Raw genomic sequence first — 18,685 nt, forward strand, 5'->3', positions numbered from 1 at the left:
TCCTAGTTCCTTGTAAATTTAAAAACATGAACAATATATTTATCTTACAATTCATTTTCTCTAAAGATATTAAAATCTAAAAAATAAATCGTTTGTAACAAATTGTAGTATTATAACGTGAAATTTATTATAAACTTTTAAGAAATTTCCATTAGAAAGGTTTGAGAATTATTACCTATATTCATTATTAACTCTATTTATATGCGTGAATCAAGTAAGATTTTAACAATATAACGACTGTATCACTAAATAATGAACACAAATTAAGTATACGTTGTATTGGCATCTCACAAAAACTGTAGTTGGCATAACATACCAAATTTCGCGCCGTTAATGTTTTAGAAAACCGGACCCGGAAATTCTACTTCAGTGACGCAGTGGCGTAATCTTTTGCGGTCTATCGGTTGCTTTGCGATTCTTTCACGTAAACGGTAACGTAAAATGGCGAATTGGAATTGTTATTTACTTGCGCGAACTATAGCGAAATAACTAGAATACAATCTAAGGAGTATTTACTACTGCCGAATTCGGGATTGTGTATTTATTTCTTCTTCCACAAACAACTGTAAGTATCATGGTTGTCAATTTAATAAAAAATTTATAACGTGTGCACTAGACGTCGATTCATATTCAAGTCGGTAATTCCGCATGTTTTTTATATGAAATTGACAATAAAATAGCTTTATAACATAGCAAAATGTAAATGTTCTTAGTGCTATTTCATTATAATTTTTGCTTAAGATAATTGAAATTTTGAAATAAGGTTATGGTAAAATTCTCAAACAGTTCTACCGTCATTTACTTCGCACGTTTCGATGTTGAATTGTAAATATATTTTATTATACATAGTAATATGTGTATTTCTAGTGCGCGTGTTTACTTTTAATTTATTATTTTAATTTCTTAACGGATATATGGAAACCAGGTCGATTTGTTTCTTTGTTTTCTAGGTTATGATTCTGTGAAATTTAACTATTTCTCATAATTGAGATATTATTCCAAATTCTCATTTTGTATTTACAAGTGTAAAAACAATAATAATATTAGAAATCACACACAACACACACGCGCGCGCACGCACGCATGCACGCACGCATGCACGCACGTACGCACACACCTACACGCACAGAGTAGAGATAATTTTTACATTCAATTTTATTCTGTACTTACATACTTACATATTATAATTCAAAATATCATATTAATTATTAACTTATATTACATGTGTTATAAAAACTCCAATAATTTGTTAGAGATTTCCTCATCTGAATTTCAACATATCTCTTGTATTTAAATCTATTGAAAATTTATTATAACTGTAAAATATATATTTAAATCATGTATTTTTATTGCATTGAGTAATAATTATTATAGTTATTGACAAAGTGATAATAAAAATATACAAATTTCCAAACAAAATATCTTAGAAACACATTCTTACTACAATGCTTATTTTATTAACAACACTTAACAATATTTTATTAACTATATTTTATTAACAAATTTCTTTTCTGTGTTCTATGTTTTCGATGATTTTTTGTACTTGATTATATGGTGATGATTTATATGGTTTTATACATGTATGTTGTGAACTATATTATTCACATTTATTCAGAAGTACTTTATGAGATTCTGTATAAAACACTCTATGAACTATTTGAATATATTAATTAAAGGTAATTTTAATAAGTGGGGTGGAGAAAATAATTTTGTAAGAAAACTGTATTTTTATTATCAAAAGAATATTTTAATTATTAATATTATTGAATATGTATATATATATAGCATGTCCTGTTTATCGGTTTACAAGCTATTATATCCTTAACTATTGCAAATACTAAAAAATGTTTCATATGAAAATTGTTTGATTTTGTGAGAGAACAAGATTTTTTTAGTTTTTTATTTAAAGGGATTTGCAATGCCAATATAATGTTTTTTAAATTGAACTACATTTTTTTATATGCCACCTGATGCATTCTTTAATTCTCTACAGGAAAGTACATATTAAAGAACTCGGGTTGAAAAATGATTAGTTTAAAATATATTTTAATTTCATTTTTGTAAAACTTATTGTTTGGAAGACAAAGAAATCGTAAACATAAAAACACAGCGTTGTCTTTTCTTGTCTTTCATATGATAAGTTTTACTAGATTAAAGTCAAAAAATGCATCAAATAATGTATAGAAAAATGTACACATGTAGTTCCATTTAAAGAAGTTACATTGGCATTGAAATTTCTTTAAATAAGAATGTAAACAATATCTTACTAAGTTTCCCCCATGAAATCAAACAACTTTCATATGAAACATTTTTTTAGTATTTTCAATAATTAAGGAAATATAGCGCATGTACAAATAAACAAGATATACTGTATGTATATGTGTATTACATTTTTGTAAACAGAAGATATAAATATTTTATATTAGCGAAAATGCACAAAATTTTAGAAAATATTTAGACAATCATAAAAGTTTTAATTATATATAAATCGAACTATTATGTAAATTCTATTAGTTAATATTATTAGAGAATAGTGAAATCATTACTTTTTAATAATATAGGAGTTTTGTAGTAAACTTTTTCTTTGTTAATGAATTATTTATAGAGGACATTAAACATCATATTCTCAATAATATATTATTTACATTTTTATTAAGCCATTGCTATTGATATGAGAATACGTATTATATATATGATAATAGGACGTATCTCACAATGTGAAATAAAATAAACCTAAATATATTATGAAACTTTTTAAACATTGTATAGTACAGAAAATTGTGCAATTTAATATTCACATAAATTTGTCTGTATGCTATTTAAATAATTTCAAGATCATACAAATTCTCTTTCTTAAAATTTTGCATGCTACTATAAATTAGAAAGATATTTTTGTCTATAAGGTTTATTAGAATATATTCTTTACATGAAGAAAATAATAGCTTTTTATTGTTAAAATTGTAAATCTTTGAAGCACATGTTGTACAACAATTTTTATATAGTTTGATCTTGCAACAGAAATTTATGTTTAGATTTCATTTTTAATTGTGATGTGATTTAAGGTGGTTTTAAGCAATATTTAAAAAGCTGTGTGTAGGAGACTACTTAAGAAGTTTTACTTTATGTCTATTTATAAATAAAATAAAATATTTTTGGTATGCTTTCTATATTTATTAATGTTATATTTTGTAGTTCAATAAGATCTTGTTCTAGTTTCTATATACATATATAATATATACCTATTTTAAACATCTATCATAATATACATGAAATGTAATTAAAAAAAAGATTTTATAAAATAAATGTAGTAAAGTATAATTAAGAAAAGTATAAGAAAAAGTATAATTGCCATTCAGTTTGGGAATAAAATACTTTTTGCAAATATGTGATTTTTTATCTATAATTGGTATATGTAATTCTTTTGATATAGGTAAACAGTTTTATCATCAGTAATGTTATTATTCTTTGGTTTTACAAATCTGAACAAAAATTTAATATGATATGCATTCCAAAAAGCAGTGATGCAAATATATATTATCATTAACCAAGGTTAATTTAACCTGATCTAATATTACACTACATTTTTATTTTTAATGTTTGTTTATGTATTTTTATATTCACATTTTCTATGAAATAATAAAGCTTAACTTATGTAAACATATATCATAGAAAAACACAAGTAATCTTAAATTACTTTTAATAGGTTTTATTGTGCAGATACTAATTCGTCGTTCTACAGATATGATACTGATGGACTGGTGTAATTTGGCATAGTAGTGACATTGATTCGTTTGATCTACATTGATTGACAAAAAATCATATTTGCAAGCATTTAAGTCTTAAATACTATGGCACAATATTATAATTTCGTGACCAATGCCAGTGGTACATTAACACTTGAAGAAGTACAGAGAATTTGCTCTGTTGAGGGACAAAGTGTACAATTAGTTGTTGAAGACATAAATAATGGTGGTAATGGTTCTCAACAATTTTTGGCTTATACCACTGCACCACAAAACAGCGGGCAAGCGATATTTTCACAGCAAATTAATTTAGGGAGTCAAATTTCTGCAACACAATTGGATCAAGGGTAATTTGTGCGCATGCATTTTAATTATCCAAATATTGAAGTAGCAGTGTAGTATCTTCGTGCTTTTAGTCTTTTGTGTGTGTATGAGTGTGTGTACATATATATATATATATACACACACATACACACACATTAATATACATATTGCAATATAAGAACTGTTAGATACTCGAGGAAAACAAAGGGGGTATTGGTATGTGGTGCTTATTATGAAAACTAAATATCAATTATACAGCATGTTATTAGAATATAACAAATATTTTTATTCATGTTGCATTATGAAAATATATTTTATAGTATGTAATACGATTGCAATTATATAATAATTTAAATAAATTATTTTAATTACACACAATTTTGTAAATAGATTTATATAATTTCATGTATATGTATAATGTGTTTAGAATAAAATTATATTGTGTCAGCATTTAAATTTGTAATTCTAACAGACAATTATGTCTGTTTTGATATGTTTTATAGAAATGTAGCATATTAATAAAAACTTCTTAAGGTTGTCTTCTATCTATATATATAGAAACATGATGTATTAAAAAAGTTATGAATTTGCTTCTGTTAATAAAATTATTAAGAATAATAGTGCATTGTTTATTTGTAACACTGAAATGTAAATTTAAAATATATTACACTAGTGTATATATATATACATACATATATGTGTGTATATGTATATGTATATGTATTGTACATGTGTGCCTCAAAGAAATCTTTTGTAATTACACAGTAGGTTTACTGATTTAATAATGAAATATTGTATTTGGGTAATCTAAATCATAGTAAATTTATGTAAGCATGTAAAATCTGAGCATATCATATCAATTTCATTATTCACTTCGTGTCACTTTATGAAATAAGTCACAACAAACAAGTATAGAAATATAACACAACAAATAAGTGTAATTATATCATTCATTCATTGAATATCGAATGTATTAACAATTTGCTAAAATTATAAAATATCATAAAATTATAATCATATAACATGATAGGAACACATAACTATGAAAGAATAAACCAATTTCAAATATAAGGTATAATGTACACTAATAAACCAAATATTTTTAAATAATAATAATATGATGAAATATATGTTTCTGAACTTCTTTATTTTATTAAATATTAATATATATTTGCCATTTATGTATACATATAATTATATCACATTAAATTTTCTGTGTTTTGAAATTTGTTTTTCCTAAATTTTTTTTAATGATTTATATGCATCTGTTAGCTCTATGGGTTCTATAATTAATTGTTCACATAACAATAATATTACCAAACTTATCTTAAAAAGTTCGTATGCAATAAGTTATAATACAAGTGCATTAAAATGTACTTTTTATTAACATAATCCATTTAATAGTATTTGTATTAAAGTATCATGGTGCTGACCTTATAAAATTAAAAATTTTGTATTTGGTAATATAGTATTTGTATCAGAATATATATGAAATGGAAGAATTAATTATATTTTATAGAATGCAATTAAAATATAGCAATGCACCCCTTTTTCCTCGTGCTTCTCACTTATAAACATTATACACATAATTGACATGTAGGGACCATAAAACATATCTTCAATCACAATTTATTCAATTTGTCATCAGAACCATTCATTAGAAATATATTTAGTTGATTTATAAATATATACTAATGACTCAGACAGGAAGTAGTTTGCACTATTTTGTTAAAATATTTGTTGTTTTGAGTTTTCTCATATTTCAACTTATTGAAATGATGCATTTTTACTTTCAGACAAAACGTTTTTATAATCAAAACAAATACAAATGAATTAACTTCACCCCAAGGTGTATTAAAGGCTACGACAGTAAATGATAATACTGTAGGAGGGAACATTGTAAACATTGTGGATAATAAAGGTAAATTTAATGAATTTGTATATCATCTTAATAGTGCATTAAATCAAAGAATTTACATTAATATGTGAAAGGAAAAGTTTTATGGTTACAATGAAGGAATAAAGCAATTTATAAGAACATTGTTTTCTTATTTAGGTTCCAAAACATTTATAGGTTGTAATAATGATGGACAACAAATACAATGGATAAAAATGCAAGAAAATAGTATTAATGTAAATGCAGTTTCAAAACAGAATGCATTGATATCAGAAAAAATTCAAACTGGCAATTTAAATGAAAATCAAAATAATACTTCTTCACAAGTAAGTGTAAAGAATCATAATAGTTTTATTTTGCAAATTATTAAGTGCAATAACAGTTGTATATTTTTAGAATCTTCTACATGGACTTTGTGAATTATCTTCATCGAATACTGAAATTGTAAAAAGAAAACCACTTAAATCATACCAAAACAGAAATCGATTATCAACAAATAGTGTACAAATAGGAACATCATCCATTGACAGGGTGAATGTAACAAATAACATTGGAACTCAAATACCGAACGCTAATGCGTCTATCAGAGCATCTACACCATTTTGTAATAAAACAATTAGTCCCATTGGACAGAATGTGACACAAATTTCTACACAAATACATTCTCCTTTGAGTACAGTTCATAGTAGACCTCAAGCTCCTACCTTGCCAAAAAGTTCCTTAAAAGTGCAACAGCCTAAAATGGAACAAACAAGATTAAAACAAATGCAAAATCAAAGACAAGTGCAAAATGATCAAAGATTACAAGGAAATAATATGCAGAGATTATCAAATATTGCTTCACAATCAGTGCAAAGTTCATTGAATAATCCACGGCAACAAACAACTACAAATTCAGTACAACAGAAACAAATGTCATCGTCATCACAATTACAATTTCAGAAACAAACCATATCACAAAAATCTCAGTATGAACAATCACCACTTTCACCTCCATCTCAAAATGTGCTTAATACTATGGATGTTGAATCTCTGGAATCTTCATCAGTCAGTGAAAAAGAGCCAATAAATCAACAAAGTTTTCCTTCACAAACTGATTCAGAAAATGGTTCTACTGAAAGTATCGCTTATCTTGAAAAAGTTATTCATAATCCAACAAATACTAAAGTTCAACCTCAAATACAAGGAAATACTGCAAAAATGTTAGTTATGCTTTCAAATGGTGAACAGAGATTAATTACATTTGACATACCTAACGAAGATTGTACAGTTCAAGATTTACTGGAACAGGTATGTTAATAGTCACCAAAAGAAATTTTACAAAAATTGTTAATTGAATTAATTAAAAATGATTTGTATTTGTAGGCAAATATTGTATTTTGTGGAAAAACAAGTGTCTCTTTAGTTTCCGATCCTATGTTGGGTATCAATTACATTGTAGAAGCTGGGCCTGGTGCAGTTGTCTCATATGATATGAGTGAAAATGATAGTTCTCAAGATAGTGCAAATACAAATTTAGAGAATTCTCATAAGTAAGCTTTTAAATATATCACTGATTGAAGTTAACACATAAAATATTTTTATATATTATATTGAACATTACAGTTCACCAGATGAGAATAGTAATCCTGTACAACAAAATGAGGTAAGTTGTAATTTTTTAGTTTTATACAACTTCTGATAATATATAAAACATTTATTTAATTTTTGGTTTGTAATAATATAATTTATATAAACATTTTTATAATTATGTATTTCATATTTATGCATAAAAAGCAGTAACACTGTGAGCATGTTTTGCTTAACTAAAATGAAATCATGCTAGAGAAGTATTCAATCTCTTTTTGAAGGAATAATAAAATAAAAATTATTTTAATTTTGATACATGAAATAAAATATATACATCTAGGTAGTTGTATATATTTTTGAAGCCTAGCTTGAAAGCTAGTTTGTAACTGCACTAAAAATCTATAAAATTTCTATGAATGTTAACGTCATAACTAAGTTATATAACTATTACCAGAATAAAAATGAATAATAATAAAATATGAAACAATAACAAATCAAATTATCATAAGAATTATGTGAAGAATAAATGTCATAAATAATTAATATATAAATTTTGTTTGATACATGAATTTTTAATGCAATTAATATGTGAATTGATTGAACCATTTTTTCACAAAAATGTTTATATAACGCATCTCTTCGTATTTGTAATGATTGATATTGCATGAAAGTAACAAATTATTTGATATTGACGAAACAGTGTGTAAAATGCATGAAGCCTCTTTTTAAATTGCTTATATATTTAAACATTGAAAAGCTACACATAGAGATTAATTTTAGAGAGTAATTACACATCAAATTTCTCTTTAAATTTATTACCTTAATTTAAAATCGAAGTATAACAATACACGTGTAACATCTATCATGAATTGTTGAATCTATGTATTAAATGATATAGTTATATTGTTAAGTATAAGTTTAAATTAGATATTTAATTTTTATATTTCGGCTAAGAATGTTCTTTGGCATGAAATTTAAATTTTTATTTCATTAAAGGCATTTACATAGCATTTCTAAAAATTTTAACGGAATTACTGACAAAAATAATTATTAATTAGGAACATCATATAAATTATCATTTACATACATCATTTGTCATATAGACAAATACTATTATTGAAACAATTAAATAAACAAAAATATAGAATGTAGAATATTAAAATTATGACTACAGTGCACACATTGAATGGTCCACGTTTTTCGTAAATTTTAATCATTCTATTATCATAGCACAATTATATTTATTTATAATATGGTAACATATTACATAACAATGAATTTTTTTTCTTTTACATATAATAAAGATATTTTTTTAATATAAATGTATTTTTCATATCTTTTATTTATTATTTTCGATATGTCTCGCAGGAACCTATATACATTGAAGGAATGTTGGCTGTCTGTTCCCATTGCGGTATCAGTTCTATTGACTTTAATCGATGTCTAAGATGTAAAAGAAAATTACCCAAAGATGTGAAATCTATATCAATGACAATGGGTATGCAAGAAAAGAAAGAAACAATGCTAACTATTGACGTAAGGATTATAAGGCTCTAAGAAATCAATATTCTAGATCTATCTAAGATTAAAATTTGTGATATTAACTTGTCATCTCCGTATAAATTTAATTTAAAGTCCATTATAATATCTATTTTACGAAATGTAATATAAATGCTTTATGATACAAATATAATTTATAATATAAATCTTTAGGTTTGTATTATTATGTTAATCTTTGTAGACTTTTTACAAGAAAAATAACGAACGAAATTCATCGGCAAAATTGGAGAAATTGGAGCGAGATGGGTCTGTGTATAAACGTGGAAGGGGAAGAGGAAGAGGTGGCGTTTCAAGACCAAGGCCTATTCATAAAGAGCCAGGTAGAAAAAATAATTTATATGATTTTATTCAACGATACAATATTATCTTGTGTAAGTTTAAACAGTATGGCTGAACATCTCTGTTGAATATAGCAGAAAGAAAAATGAGCAAAATAACACAATTTTCCAAAAGGAAATATGATAGTGGAAGGAATATTTTTCTCAAGGTCATCAATATTTTTTTAAATGGAACCATATGTTTTGTTTAGTGCTTGAACTAAAGAGAAATTAAAAACAAAAATCAATGGTATGTATTTACATTGTATGCCTAACACACTGCGAGATATTTGATGTGAAAGATATATAGAAATAAATGCTTAAGAAATATTTATTTGAATGTACATCCTAACTTTGCTACTTTGTATATTTGACACATTATTCAAGTAATATCTATAATATAATCATGTCTACACAAGAGATTATATTCATGATTAAAAGTGATTTATTGTTTAAAATCATAATAATGTGAAGTAACATATTTAGCTTCTTTTGATTACTTGTTAAATGATCGATGACGATAACATTCATGTTAATAATGACATAATTTATAGTAAACACTACTTCATATACATATGTATTAATTTTCATTATTATTGTTGTTATACGTCTAAATATGCTAAACGTATAAAATATTAATAGTTTCTTTAAATTTGTAAATTTTTAAAGCTTTACATTTTCTTCTTTTTTTTTCGAATTTTTCCGGACTATAAATGTGTTGTAGGTCTTGTCTCATATATTATTTCGCGATGTGTCTAAATATATAAATAAGTTAATACTTTCTTTTTCTTTTTTATTGTAATGTTAGAGATTTGAATAAAGGCATTAATAATTTAGAAAAACATGGAACGAACGACCTTGAGAAAAATACTGTTTCTATTACCGTATTTTTGTGTCTTACAATTGAATCGAATAATCTTTATTACTATAATTATGTTTATATACAACAAAAATTTTGAAGTGAATTCTTTTATATATCTTATGACATACAGACAGCTCAGACATGATATTTCTTATACAGAGTGTCTGACAATATCATCTGACGAAGAGGAGGAAGGCAAAATTAAAAGATCGGACGGCTCTAGTAACAATATATTTTCAAACGACGCAAGTAATAATTTTAGTGAAGAAATGGAAACCATTCTTGAGAAGGAACCCGTAATTACGAACAATTCTATTTCTAGCGTGAGTTCTGATTATGCTATGGAGAGTGAAGATATTAAAGGTATCTTGCAATATGCTTCATATTTTACGTATTTTACATATGTATATGACTTCTATAAAATACGTTGATTCCAATTTATTGCATTTTGAATGTAATTATATATAAAATGAGAAAACGTGAAAATAAATATTTTCAGATAATTCTCTTCAATCTCCACATACTTCTTTGTTGTGTCGAACAGTAAGGATAGGATCTTATAAATATGTTCCTCGAGAGAGAGTCATAATCTCGCAAACTGGAGTAAGATTTGGTGTACCCCTATTAGAAGATGGTAATCCTTTACTAATTATTATATGTTCATAATTATATGTTATTTTGATAGGTATTTGTCATATAAAAGTATTCGCGCATTTTTGTTGCAGATAAAACTTTCGTAGCATTAGAAGTTAAAATCCAAGATATAGTAAAAGTGCTAATTCATTTTGGTAAAGCAATGCCAGTGCTTTTCTTTTATACATCTACTAATACTGGAGCTATGATTCGCGAATTATTAGGAATGCAGGATCCAAAAGGGCCATATTATGATCCTGCTGGAAAAGGTATCAACTTTAAAATATATTATACTTTATAATATATTTTACATATATATATATAATTATAATATATATATAATTATAAATGAAATGAGAATGTTAACATTTTTACAGATCATACACATAAACGTATAACTTTACTACCAGAGAAATTATCCGAAGAATCGAAAGTTGTGCTAAAATCTTTGTTTTCGCGAAGACGCTTGTTAGAAGAATTAAGCTCAAAGGAGGCAAATGATATCCTTGTACGAGCATCGCCGAAAGATGTGAGTAATATATGTTATTGATAAGTATGTAAAATTACTATCTCTCAAATATAATTCGCCTTCTTTCAGAAGCTAAAAATACAAAGCTCATCTAAAAAAGAAAACCAAACTGGAACAACAACTAATTCAAATGTCAATGGCGGTATACAGACGTAAGAAACAAATTTAATTACAGAATTAGAATAAATAATCATATTTATACTATTTTCTTTTTTTTCTTCTTATTTTACTTGGGAATGAGTTGATGGTAACAATTAATATTTTAAATTGAAACTTACACTTTTTATTATATTTACAGTTTCTATAACTAATTTTGAAACTTCTTCATTCTCGGGATATTTTTCAAAGCTAGTCAAATAAATGTTAACATAATCTGTTTCTTCTTATATTCTCCACTTTTGTTTGAAATATTTCCTTTTTACAATTAACAGTTTTCACTTTTCGTATAATGTACGATTTGTTATTTACAGAATAACTGTATATCCTCCACCACCTGCAAAAGGCGGTATAGCGATTAACACTGAAGATTATTTATGTCTTGGGGAGGATCAGTTTTTAAACGATGTAATTATAGACTTCTATCTAAAATATTTGACACTGGAGGTTTTATCAGAATCTGATCAACATAGAACTCATGTATTCAGTTCATATTTTTATAAACGATTAACAAGTCCACATGCTCAAGCAGGTGAAAGTAATGTACCTCTTTCACCCGCTGCCAAGAGACATGCAAGAGTACAAAAGTGGACGAAAAACGTTAACATATTTGAAAAAGATTTCATTATAATTCCTATAAATGAACAGTAAGTACTTATCTTTCTCAAATGCTCAATTCTGTTTTTATGTCTCTATTTAATCTAAAATATTTCCAAGTGACACTTGTTATATAAAATAATATTACAGTGCCCATTGGTTTTTGGCTATTATTTGTTTCCCTGGTTTGGTGGGTAAAGTTTTTGCACAGCCAAAACGATGTGATGAAAATGATGTTCGCAAGACTGTACAAAAAAGTAAAAAATTAAAGGAAGTAAAACTACAAGCTGTCACGATTGGAAGTACGACTCTCAAACCAGTGACAACTACTGTGACTATAGATCAAGGTGATGATGGTTCAGAAAGAGACGAAGCTGAAGGCGATGACGAAGAAATGGAGATGGATAGCGAAGATGATGTAAGTGTGCCGCAAACAAAGTTGTTTTTTAATATAGATTATAATAAATTATAAATGTATCAAAGTATATGCTATTGGCAATTTCTAATGTAGGATGAATCAGAAAACGCAGAAAATAAAGGTTTATCTCCAAATGTCGAACCAAATATACAGCAGGAGAAAGAGACTATAAAAGTGTAAGTATTTGCATATACTTTTAAAACAAGTGACGTTCCAAATAGGATACTATATTTATTCATATTTTTATTTTATTTTTTATAGACCCTGCATATTAATATTTGACTCTCTTGCGGGGGCAAGTAGAGCACGTGTAGTAGCTACATTAAGAGATTACTTAAGCTGTGAGTATGTTGCAAAAATGGGAAATGAGAAAGTGTTTTCAAAAGATACTATTAAAGGAGCATCGTTGAAAGTTCCTCAGCAATCAAATTTCACTGATTGCGGATTATATGTATTACAATACGTAGAGAGCTTCTTTAAAGTAGGTTTATTTTTTTAGTTTATATCATTGGTATAATTGGTAGACGAGGTAGCATTATAAATTGTACAATAATAAATTTTTTTTCCAGAATCCCATTAAAGATTATACATTGCCAATAAAGACACTGAAAAATTGGTTTGAGGAAATAGTAGTAACAAGGAAAAGGGAAGAACTCTCTAAACTATTGATTAAATTAATGATTGCAGGAAAAGGAGATAGAAATATAACAATACCAACTGTAAATTTTCCCACACAAGATGGTAAACTAAAAACTAAGGCTGAGAATCATGTTGATATAAAATCTGTGAAAACAGATGTTGAAGATAAGAAAAAGCCTATACTAGATGGGGAAAATCGTATTAGTAATAATATACCAAATCAAACAGAAAATACAGAACCAACTACTGAGGTAGTTAGTAGAACTACATACCAGATCATTCCGTATTCTCCATGTACAAGTTCTAGTTCATCTGAAAGTAATTCAACAGAAATGTTTACTGAGACTAAGACTCCACATCCAAGGTAAATACAAAATTTTACAATTTAACCTATTGTTAAATACAAATTATTCTGCGATAAAACCGACAAACTTTAATTAATTAATTTTTATTGTAGATCATCAAGCGAAACAATGTCCTACTTAAAGTCAAAACGGATTTCCAGGTTAATGATAAAAACTGAGAATCAAGATGATTCTCAAGCGGCCAAAAAGCACAAAGGAGAGTCATTTGATTCTTGTAAATAAATGTTACTTTCTTTTTTATAATGATAAAGTTAGTCCACACTCATAAATAAACATGGAATCATTTACCTATGTAATAAATGTAGTTAATACTTCATAAAACGAATAAAAACATCCAATCATAACTGTATAAACTGAAAGTTTTATTTGCTTTTATAACGATTACTTTTGTGTTCATCAGAAATAGACAATCGTATTATAAAATTTATTTATCATTTGCACTTTAAAGACATTTTTGTAATCTCGAGTAGTCAAAACAATTATTACTTTAAATATGTAGAACTAAGTATTTAGTTGATTGTTTGAGCGTTAAATCCATACGTCCTTTCGGGCATACCGGTTTTATTTCGTTACAATTCAGGTCAACTAACTGTATAAATGTCATTATGGTGTAGAATTTACTGCATTCAGTAGTCTGAATTGTTTGGAAACAAACGAATGTTATGGAATTAGAAATTTATAACTGATCAGATCAAATTATTCTTTAAAGGTTGTAATACAAACACAATTTGTAAGCATTAAATTTACATTGTTGTAAGCATGAATGAAAGATTTATAATTTATTCTTCTACACGTGTACATAAATTTGCTTTTCGATTTTTGAAATACGAATCAAAGTAACGATATGAACAAGTAAATTGAATAAATAAAATGAATGAAATGCTTCTAGTTAGTTGCAAAATAATTGAATAATACTTGGTGACAGGTATAACTCTTATTCATATTTACGAAAAATTGTCTGTTCAGTTTCGTCATAAGATTATTTTGAAACATATTCGATATCTAACGTGATGCGGATGTACAACCAGGTAATTTGGGAGACCAGCTATTTAAAGCTACGCGACATATTCACACAAATATATTCAATTACACTCGATGGTTTTAAATAACAGCTAAGCAAAATCTTGCTGTGCGCGAAAGAAAGGAAGAGATCGAGAAATAGATTTACAAGCATTGTGTGAATGTTTGCTCGGGAAGAGATGAGAAAAGCTAATGAAATTTGGTGGTAAATATGTAAGTTTATATTACGTTCACGAGAATCACTTGAAACCATAGTTTGTTGCAATGCTGTTTTGCGTAATATTTTGCTGTTGCATAATGTTCCTATATTTTGTATATACATACATGTATTATAATGTTAATGTGTAATAACTTACAAACTTAAAGTTAACTATACTTTGATGCTAAATATATTATTTTTCTAGACCAGAATACATGTAACAATATACTCGCGCATTGTTACTGTAAGAGTACGATTAAATTATTTTGGTAGATTGTTTTTAACAATTTTTTTAGTGTACGAAATATTGACAATAATTGCATTATGATTTCTTGTTATGCTTGTAGTTTGGGCCACGATATAGGCAGCCTGGATTAAAAGTATTCGTATAATATGAACGTGAAAATTGGGAAGACTGTGTTCTTTATGTTAATAATTACATTGATATACAGATGATCGCACGTTATACATCAATGTTAACAGTAATAAATATAACAAAATAAAAGAGTTAACTGCGGTACTTCGTAACATATGACAATCGAAAATTCACATAAGGGAAAAAAGTATTCGTACATTACGATAGATTATCAATTTATATTACAATTAATATTAATATTCCACGAATAATCGTTTGCATTCTATTTATCATGAAGTGTATTAAGTTTTTAACAAAATTTACTGATATTTTACTCCATTGTTCTCGCAGAGCCTCTTCAAGATATTTGTTTGGTTTCATATGGTGTTTTGTTATTCTTTTTCCGAATTCCCACTATATGTGCTCAAGTTTTAAGCTCGACGATTACGGTCGTATAGGTAATGTATGGGGTGCACTATACCAGCAGTCATTGACATATATAAACATTTATTCATGATTTTGTAATTTTGTTTTTTTTTTTTTAGTTTCCGTTTTACGATATCGAACTTGTGCATACTATATTCGATCAACACCATGGCTGCAACGATAATCGCTTTGGCAGTTTCTACACTGTATATTGTATTTACAAGTCTCATAGCTTACTGGATGAGAAGATATACCAACTATTATATACAGGATCCGTTTGTAAGGTCCCTATTTTTAGAAGGTATTGCTACCGGTGAACTTTGCGGAGCATGTTTCGAATTAATAATAAGTAAGTTTACCGAATTTATCGTCAATAATTTCTAATTGATAACTCTATAAATTTTACAAAATTTGATACGAAATTTATTTAACTAATAATGTTTTTACTTATGTACATGTATATGTATATATATATCGAATTTTATTCTTTTCTTTTTTTTTTTTTTATATGTACCTGTAACAGCTAATATTTTTTAATGGGATACTATGTACAATTACAATTCTATCAACGTCAAATTATAAGAACGTTATATTTTTTCTGTATAAATTTTTCAGTACATATTCTCTGTTTTAATTATAATGTACCTTAGTTGCGGATAACTGGGGTGTTTCTATGTACGGCGTATATTTATTCGTACTGACGATTTGGTGGTCTATGAATTGGGAAGACGCTACCGCTTGTCCCTACACGCACATCGAAGACGTTGTCAATGGAACGAAGTCAGTGCGCGATGCTTTCCTTTTAATATGGGCCGAACTTGTCGGCGGTCTTGCCGTTTTTAGATACGTTCAATTACTTTGGGCACTCGAAATTGTTTCGACGCACAAACACAAAGCATTCGAAGATTGTACTACCGATCTACAAGTAAGTGCGATAATAAATTACAAACTTTTCTTCACTGTTTGTAATAGGCTCGCTTCTTTCGTTCGAAAATGTAACAAAAATAGTCTTTTCGCGATAGTGACGTATGCAAGAACATAAGATAAAAATCATTACATTTTTTGTGAATCTTTAAGACTATTATAATAGCCTCGTTAACGTTAGTACCCTATCGGGATATATGAGATTTAAAAAATCATAGTTTACATAAATTCCAGCGAAAATTATGCGAGCGTCTCTTCTATCTTTAAGGTGCCTGTAATATTTGGAGCATTTATAGAATGCGTGGCAACTTGTATATATAGGGTGGTCTCACGTGGCTTGAGCGAGATAAATTCGAAGATTAGTGTTATTCTTGATTCCTTCGTTGGAACAACTTTGGTTATTGCAGGTTTGATTAATTTATATCACGATTCGTCTTGTAAACAATTTTTTTCATTTATTTACCTACGTTAACCTTTAGTTATTCACATATCCCTTTTAGTTTTCTAATTACAGGGTATCTAAGCTGTATAAAAATAGAAACTCTCATTCGTTTTTGTACATATATTCTTTCGCGGTTTATAAATATTTAGATTTAGATGTTTGATATGACTTTAATAGGTCAACGCAGCAATCGCCTTTAACAAATTAATATAAACTAATAGGAATTAACAGCTGAATCGATCCATATTTTTGAATACATGTACGTACGTTGTATATGTGTATCCTTATATAATATATATTTCTTTATTCACTCTTGAATTCTTTCAACTCTTTTCTTCAAATGTGGAAATTGTATATAAACTTTTCGAACGTAGGGATATGTTTGAATTATTCGAATATTCGAATATATTCGGATCGTAAATATAATCCTTTTCGTGTTCAAATATATAATAATGTAAGTTTTCCATCGAAAATTGTCTGCTTCGATCATTCGAAGAAATTTTTCTCATCGAGCAATAATAAGTACGAACATAACAACACTTTAAAGTCCTTTGAATTATTACATTTTTTATTATTTTTACAGATGTTTGTTTCCCCAGAAACGATTAAAAATTCGCTTGGAATAACTCGAATAACGCTTAGTTTTTTTTCACATTTCCAATATTTCTTTTATTTTCGTTTGTTTTTTCTTCTTATTTCGAGAAAAGTTTCTTTACGATTTCACCTCACTACGATCCTTCCACCTTAATAAATCTGGCATCTTAAAGAAAACATATTCACATAAACACTTTTCGCAATTTAAGAACTGAAAATGTTTGCGAGTAATCGAATCTGTTCGTTGCAAATATTAGATACTCTGTATTATCGTATCATGGCCATAGATTAGACTCTTGTTTTCGATGTGAACACTTGTTGATGATCGTGTTGATACACTCATACTCGATTTATTTTCACGCTGATTTCAGCTTTCGATTATTCCGGCGGCTACTTCAATCCCGCGCTGGCTACCTCCTTGAAATACGGATGTTTAGGAACTTCCTTTATGGAGCACGTGATAGTCTATTGGGTGGGTGCGTGTGCGGGTTCCATCGCCTCTTTACGAGTATATAGGCTACCGTTTGTTCAACGGTATGTGGAACAATATAAAGAGAAAACGCTTTAAGTCACCGACAGTGAAACATCGGGTCGTTGCACGAGTTTGTTGGTTTTCTGTTTGCCCGACTTTCCCGTTGTTTGTTTTATCTTATTCCCTGTTTTCTGTCTGAGTTACCGTTCTACGAAGTAACGTCTAAGTTTATACATACTTGTATCGAGTCTCTCAGATTGTTACAATATTTGCGCACAAACAATTTCTCGAAAGCGGTCACCCTCCTCGCACGTTTACAAAGTAGGAACATTTTTAGATATTGTAGGGTGATGATAGTGCTACGATGATTTGAATTGAAATTAGTGTAAAATTATCCATAGCGAGCGATGCGTGTAATTAGCATAATGTATCATGACTGTATAATAAAAGTACAAATAAAAGTTTTGCGAATAAATTGGAAATATTACATTCTGAGATATTTAGCAAAGCGACGGTATATGTGTTAGACTTTTAAAGAATTTAAAGACTTGAAACGCAATAATCTCACAACGGCTTACAATAGTAAGCAAAATTTAGTCATAATTGCAATAAATATAGTATCGGAAAAGAAATTGTTTGACTTA

General features: G+C 27.6%; 2 protein-coding genes and 1 long non-coding RNA gene across 7 annotated transcripts; all 3 read left to right on the forward strand.

The window, feature by feature from the left end:
• Positions 1-366: 366 nt before the first annotated feature.
• LOC100745098 lies at positions 367-13,958 on the forward strand. 3 transcript variants are annotated; one of them, XM_012386496.3, is made up of 20 exons: positions 367-565; positions 3,704-4,090; positions 5,864-5,988; positions 6,124-6,290; positions 6,361-7,254; positions 7,330-7,496; positions 7,570-7,609; positions 8,902-9,069; positions 9,275-9,413; positions 10,432-10,635; positions 10,772-10,906; positions 10,998-11,174; positions 11,283-11,434; positions 11,504-11,586; positions 11,905-12,237; positions 12,338-12,605; positions 12,699-12,781; positions 12,867-13,086; positions 13,175-13,608; positions 13,702-13,958. In XM_012386496.3, exons 2-20 carry the CDS (start codon positions 3,849-3,851, stop codon positions 13,829-13,831), a joined length of 4,161 nt encoding a protein of 1,386 aa, XP_012241919.1. In that variant the 5' UTR covers positions 367-565; positions 3,704-3,848; the 3' UTR covers positions 13,832-13,958. The 3 variants fall into 3 exon arrangements, with proteins under 3 accessions (XP_012241919.1, XP_012241920.1, XP_012241921.1); XM_012386497.3 differs by having other exon boundaries at positions 3,718-4,090; XM_012386498.3 differs by lacking the exon at positions 3,704-4,090.
• A 447-nt stretch (positions 13,959-14,405) lies between these two features.
• Positions 14,406-18,528, forward strand: LOC105680867 (aquaporin-11). 3 transcript variants are annotated; one of them, XM_012386483.3, is made up of 6 exons: positions 14,502-14,842; positions 15,535-15,641; positions 15,729-15,958; positions 16,260-16,534; positions 16,802-16,940; positions 17,941-18,528. In XM_012386483.3, exons 3-6 carry the CDS (start codon positions 15,778-15,780, stop codon positions 18,135-18,137), a joined length of 792 nt encoding a protein of 263 aa, XP_012241906.1. In that variant the 5' UTR covers positions 14,502-14,842; positions 15,535-15,641; positions 15,729-15,777; the 3' UTR covers positions 18,138-18,528. The 3 variants fall into 3 exon arrangements, with proteins under 3 accessions (XP_012241905.1, XP_012241908.1, XP_012241906.1); XM_012386482.3 differs by lacking the exon at positions 15,535-15,641 and having other exon boundaries at positions 14,406-14,834; positions 17,941-18,523; XM_012386485.3 differs by lacking the exon at positions 15,535-15,641 and having other exon boundaries at positions 14,501-14,842.
• LOC112212951 lies at positions 14,859-15,375 on the forward strand. Its single transcript, XR_004461846.1, has 2 exons — positions 14,859-15,097; positions 15,176-15,375. It is a non-coding gene; the product is annotated as an uncharacterized LOC112212951 (long non-coding RNA).
• Positions 18,529-18,685: the final 157 nt, after the last annotated feature.

This window comes from Bombus impatiens, unplaced genomic scaffold, assembly GCF_000188095.3.
Source record: "Bombus impatiens unplaced genomic scaffold, BIMP_2.2 scf_0389, whole genome shotgun sequence".
Taxonomy (NCBI): domain Eukaryota; kingdom Metazoa; phylum Arthropoda; class Insecta; order Hymenoptera; family Apidae; genus Bombus; species Bombus impatiens.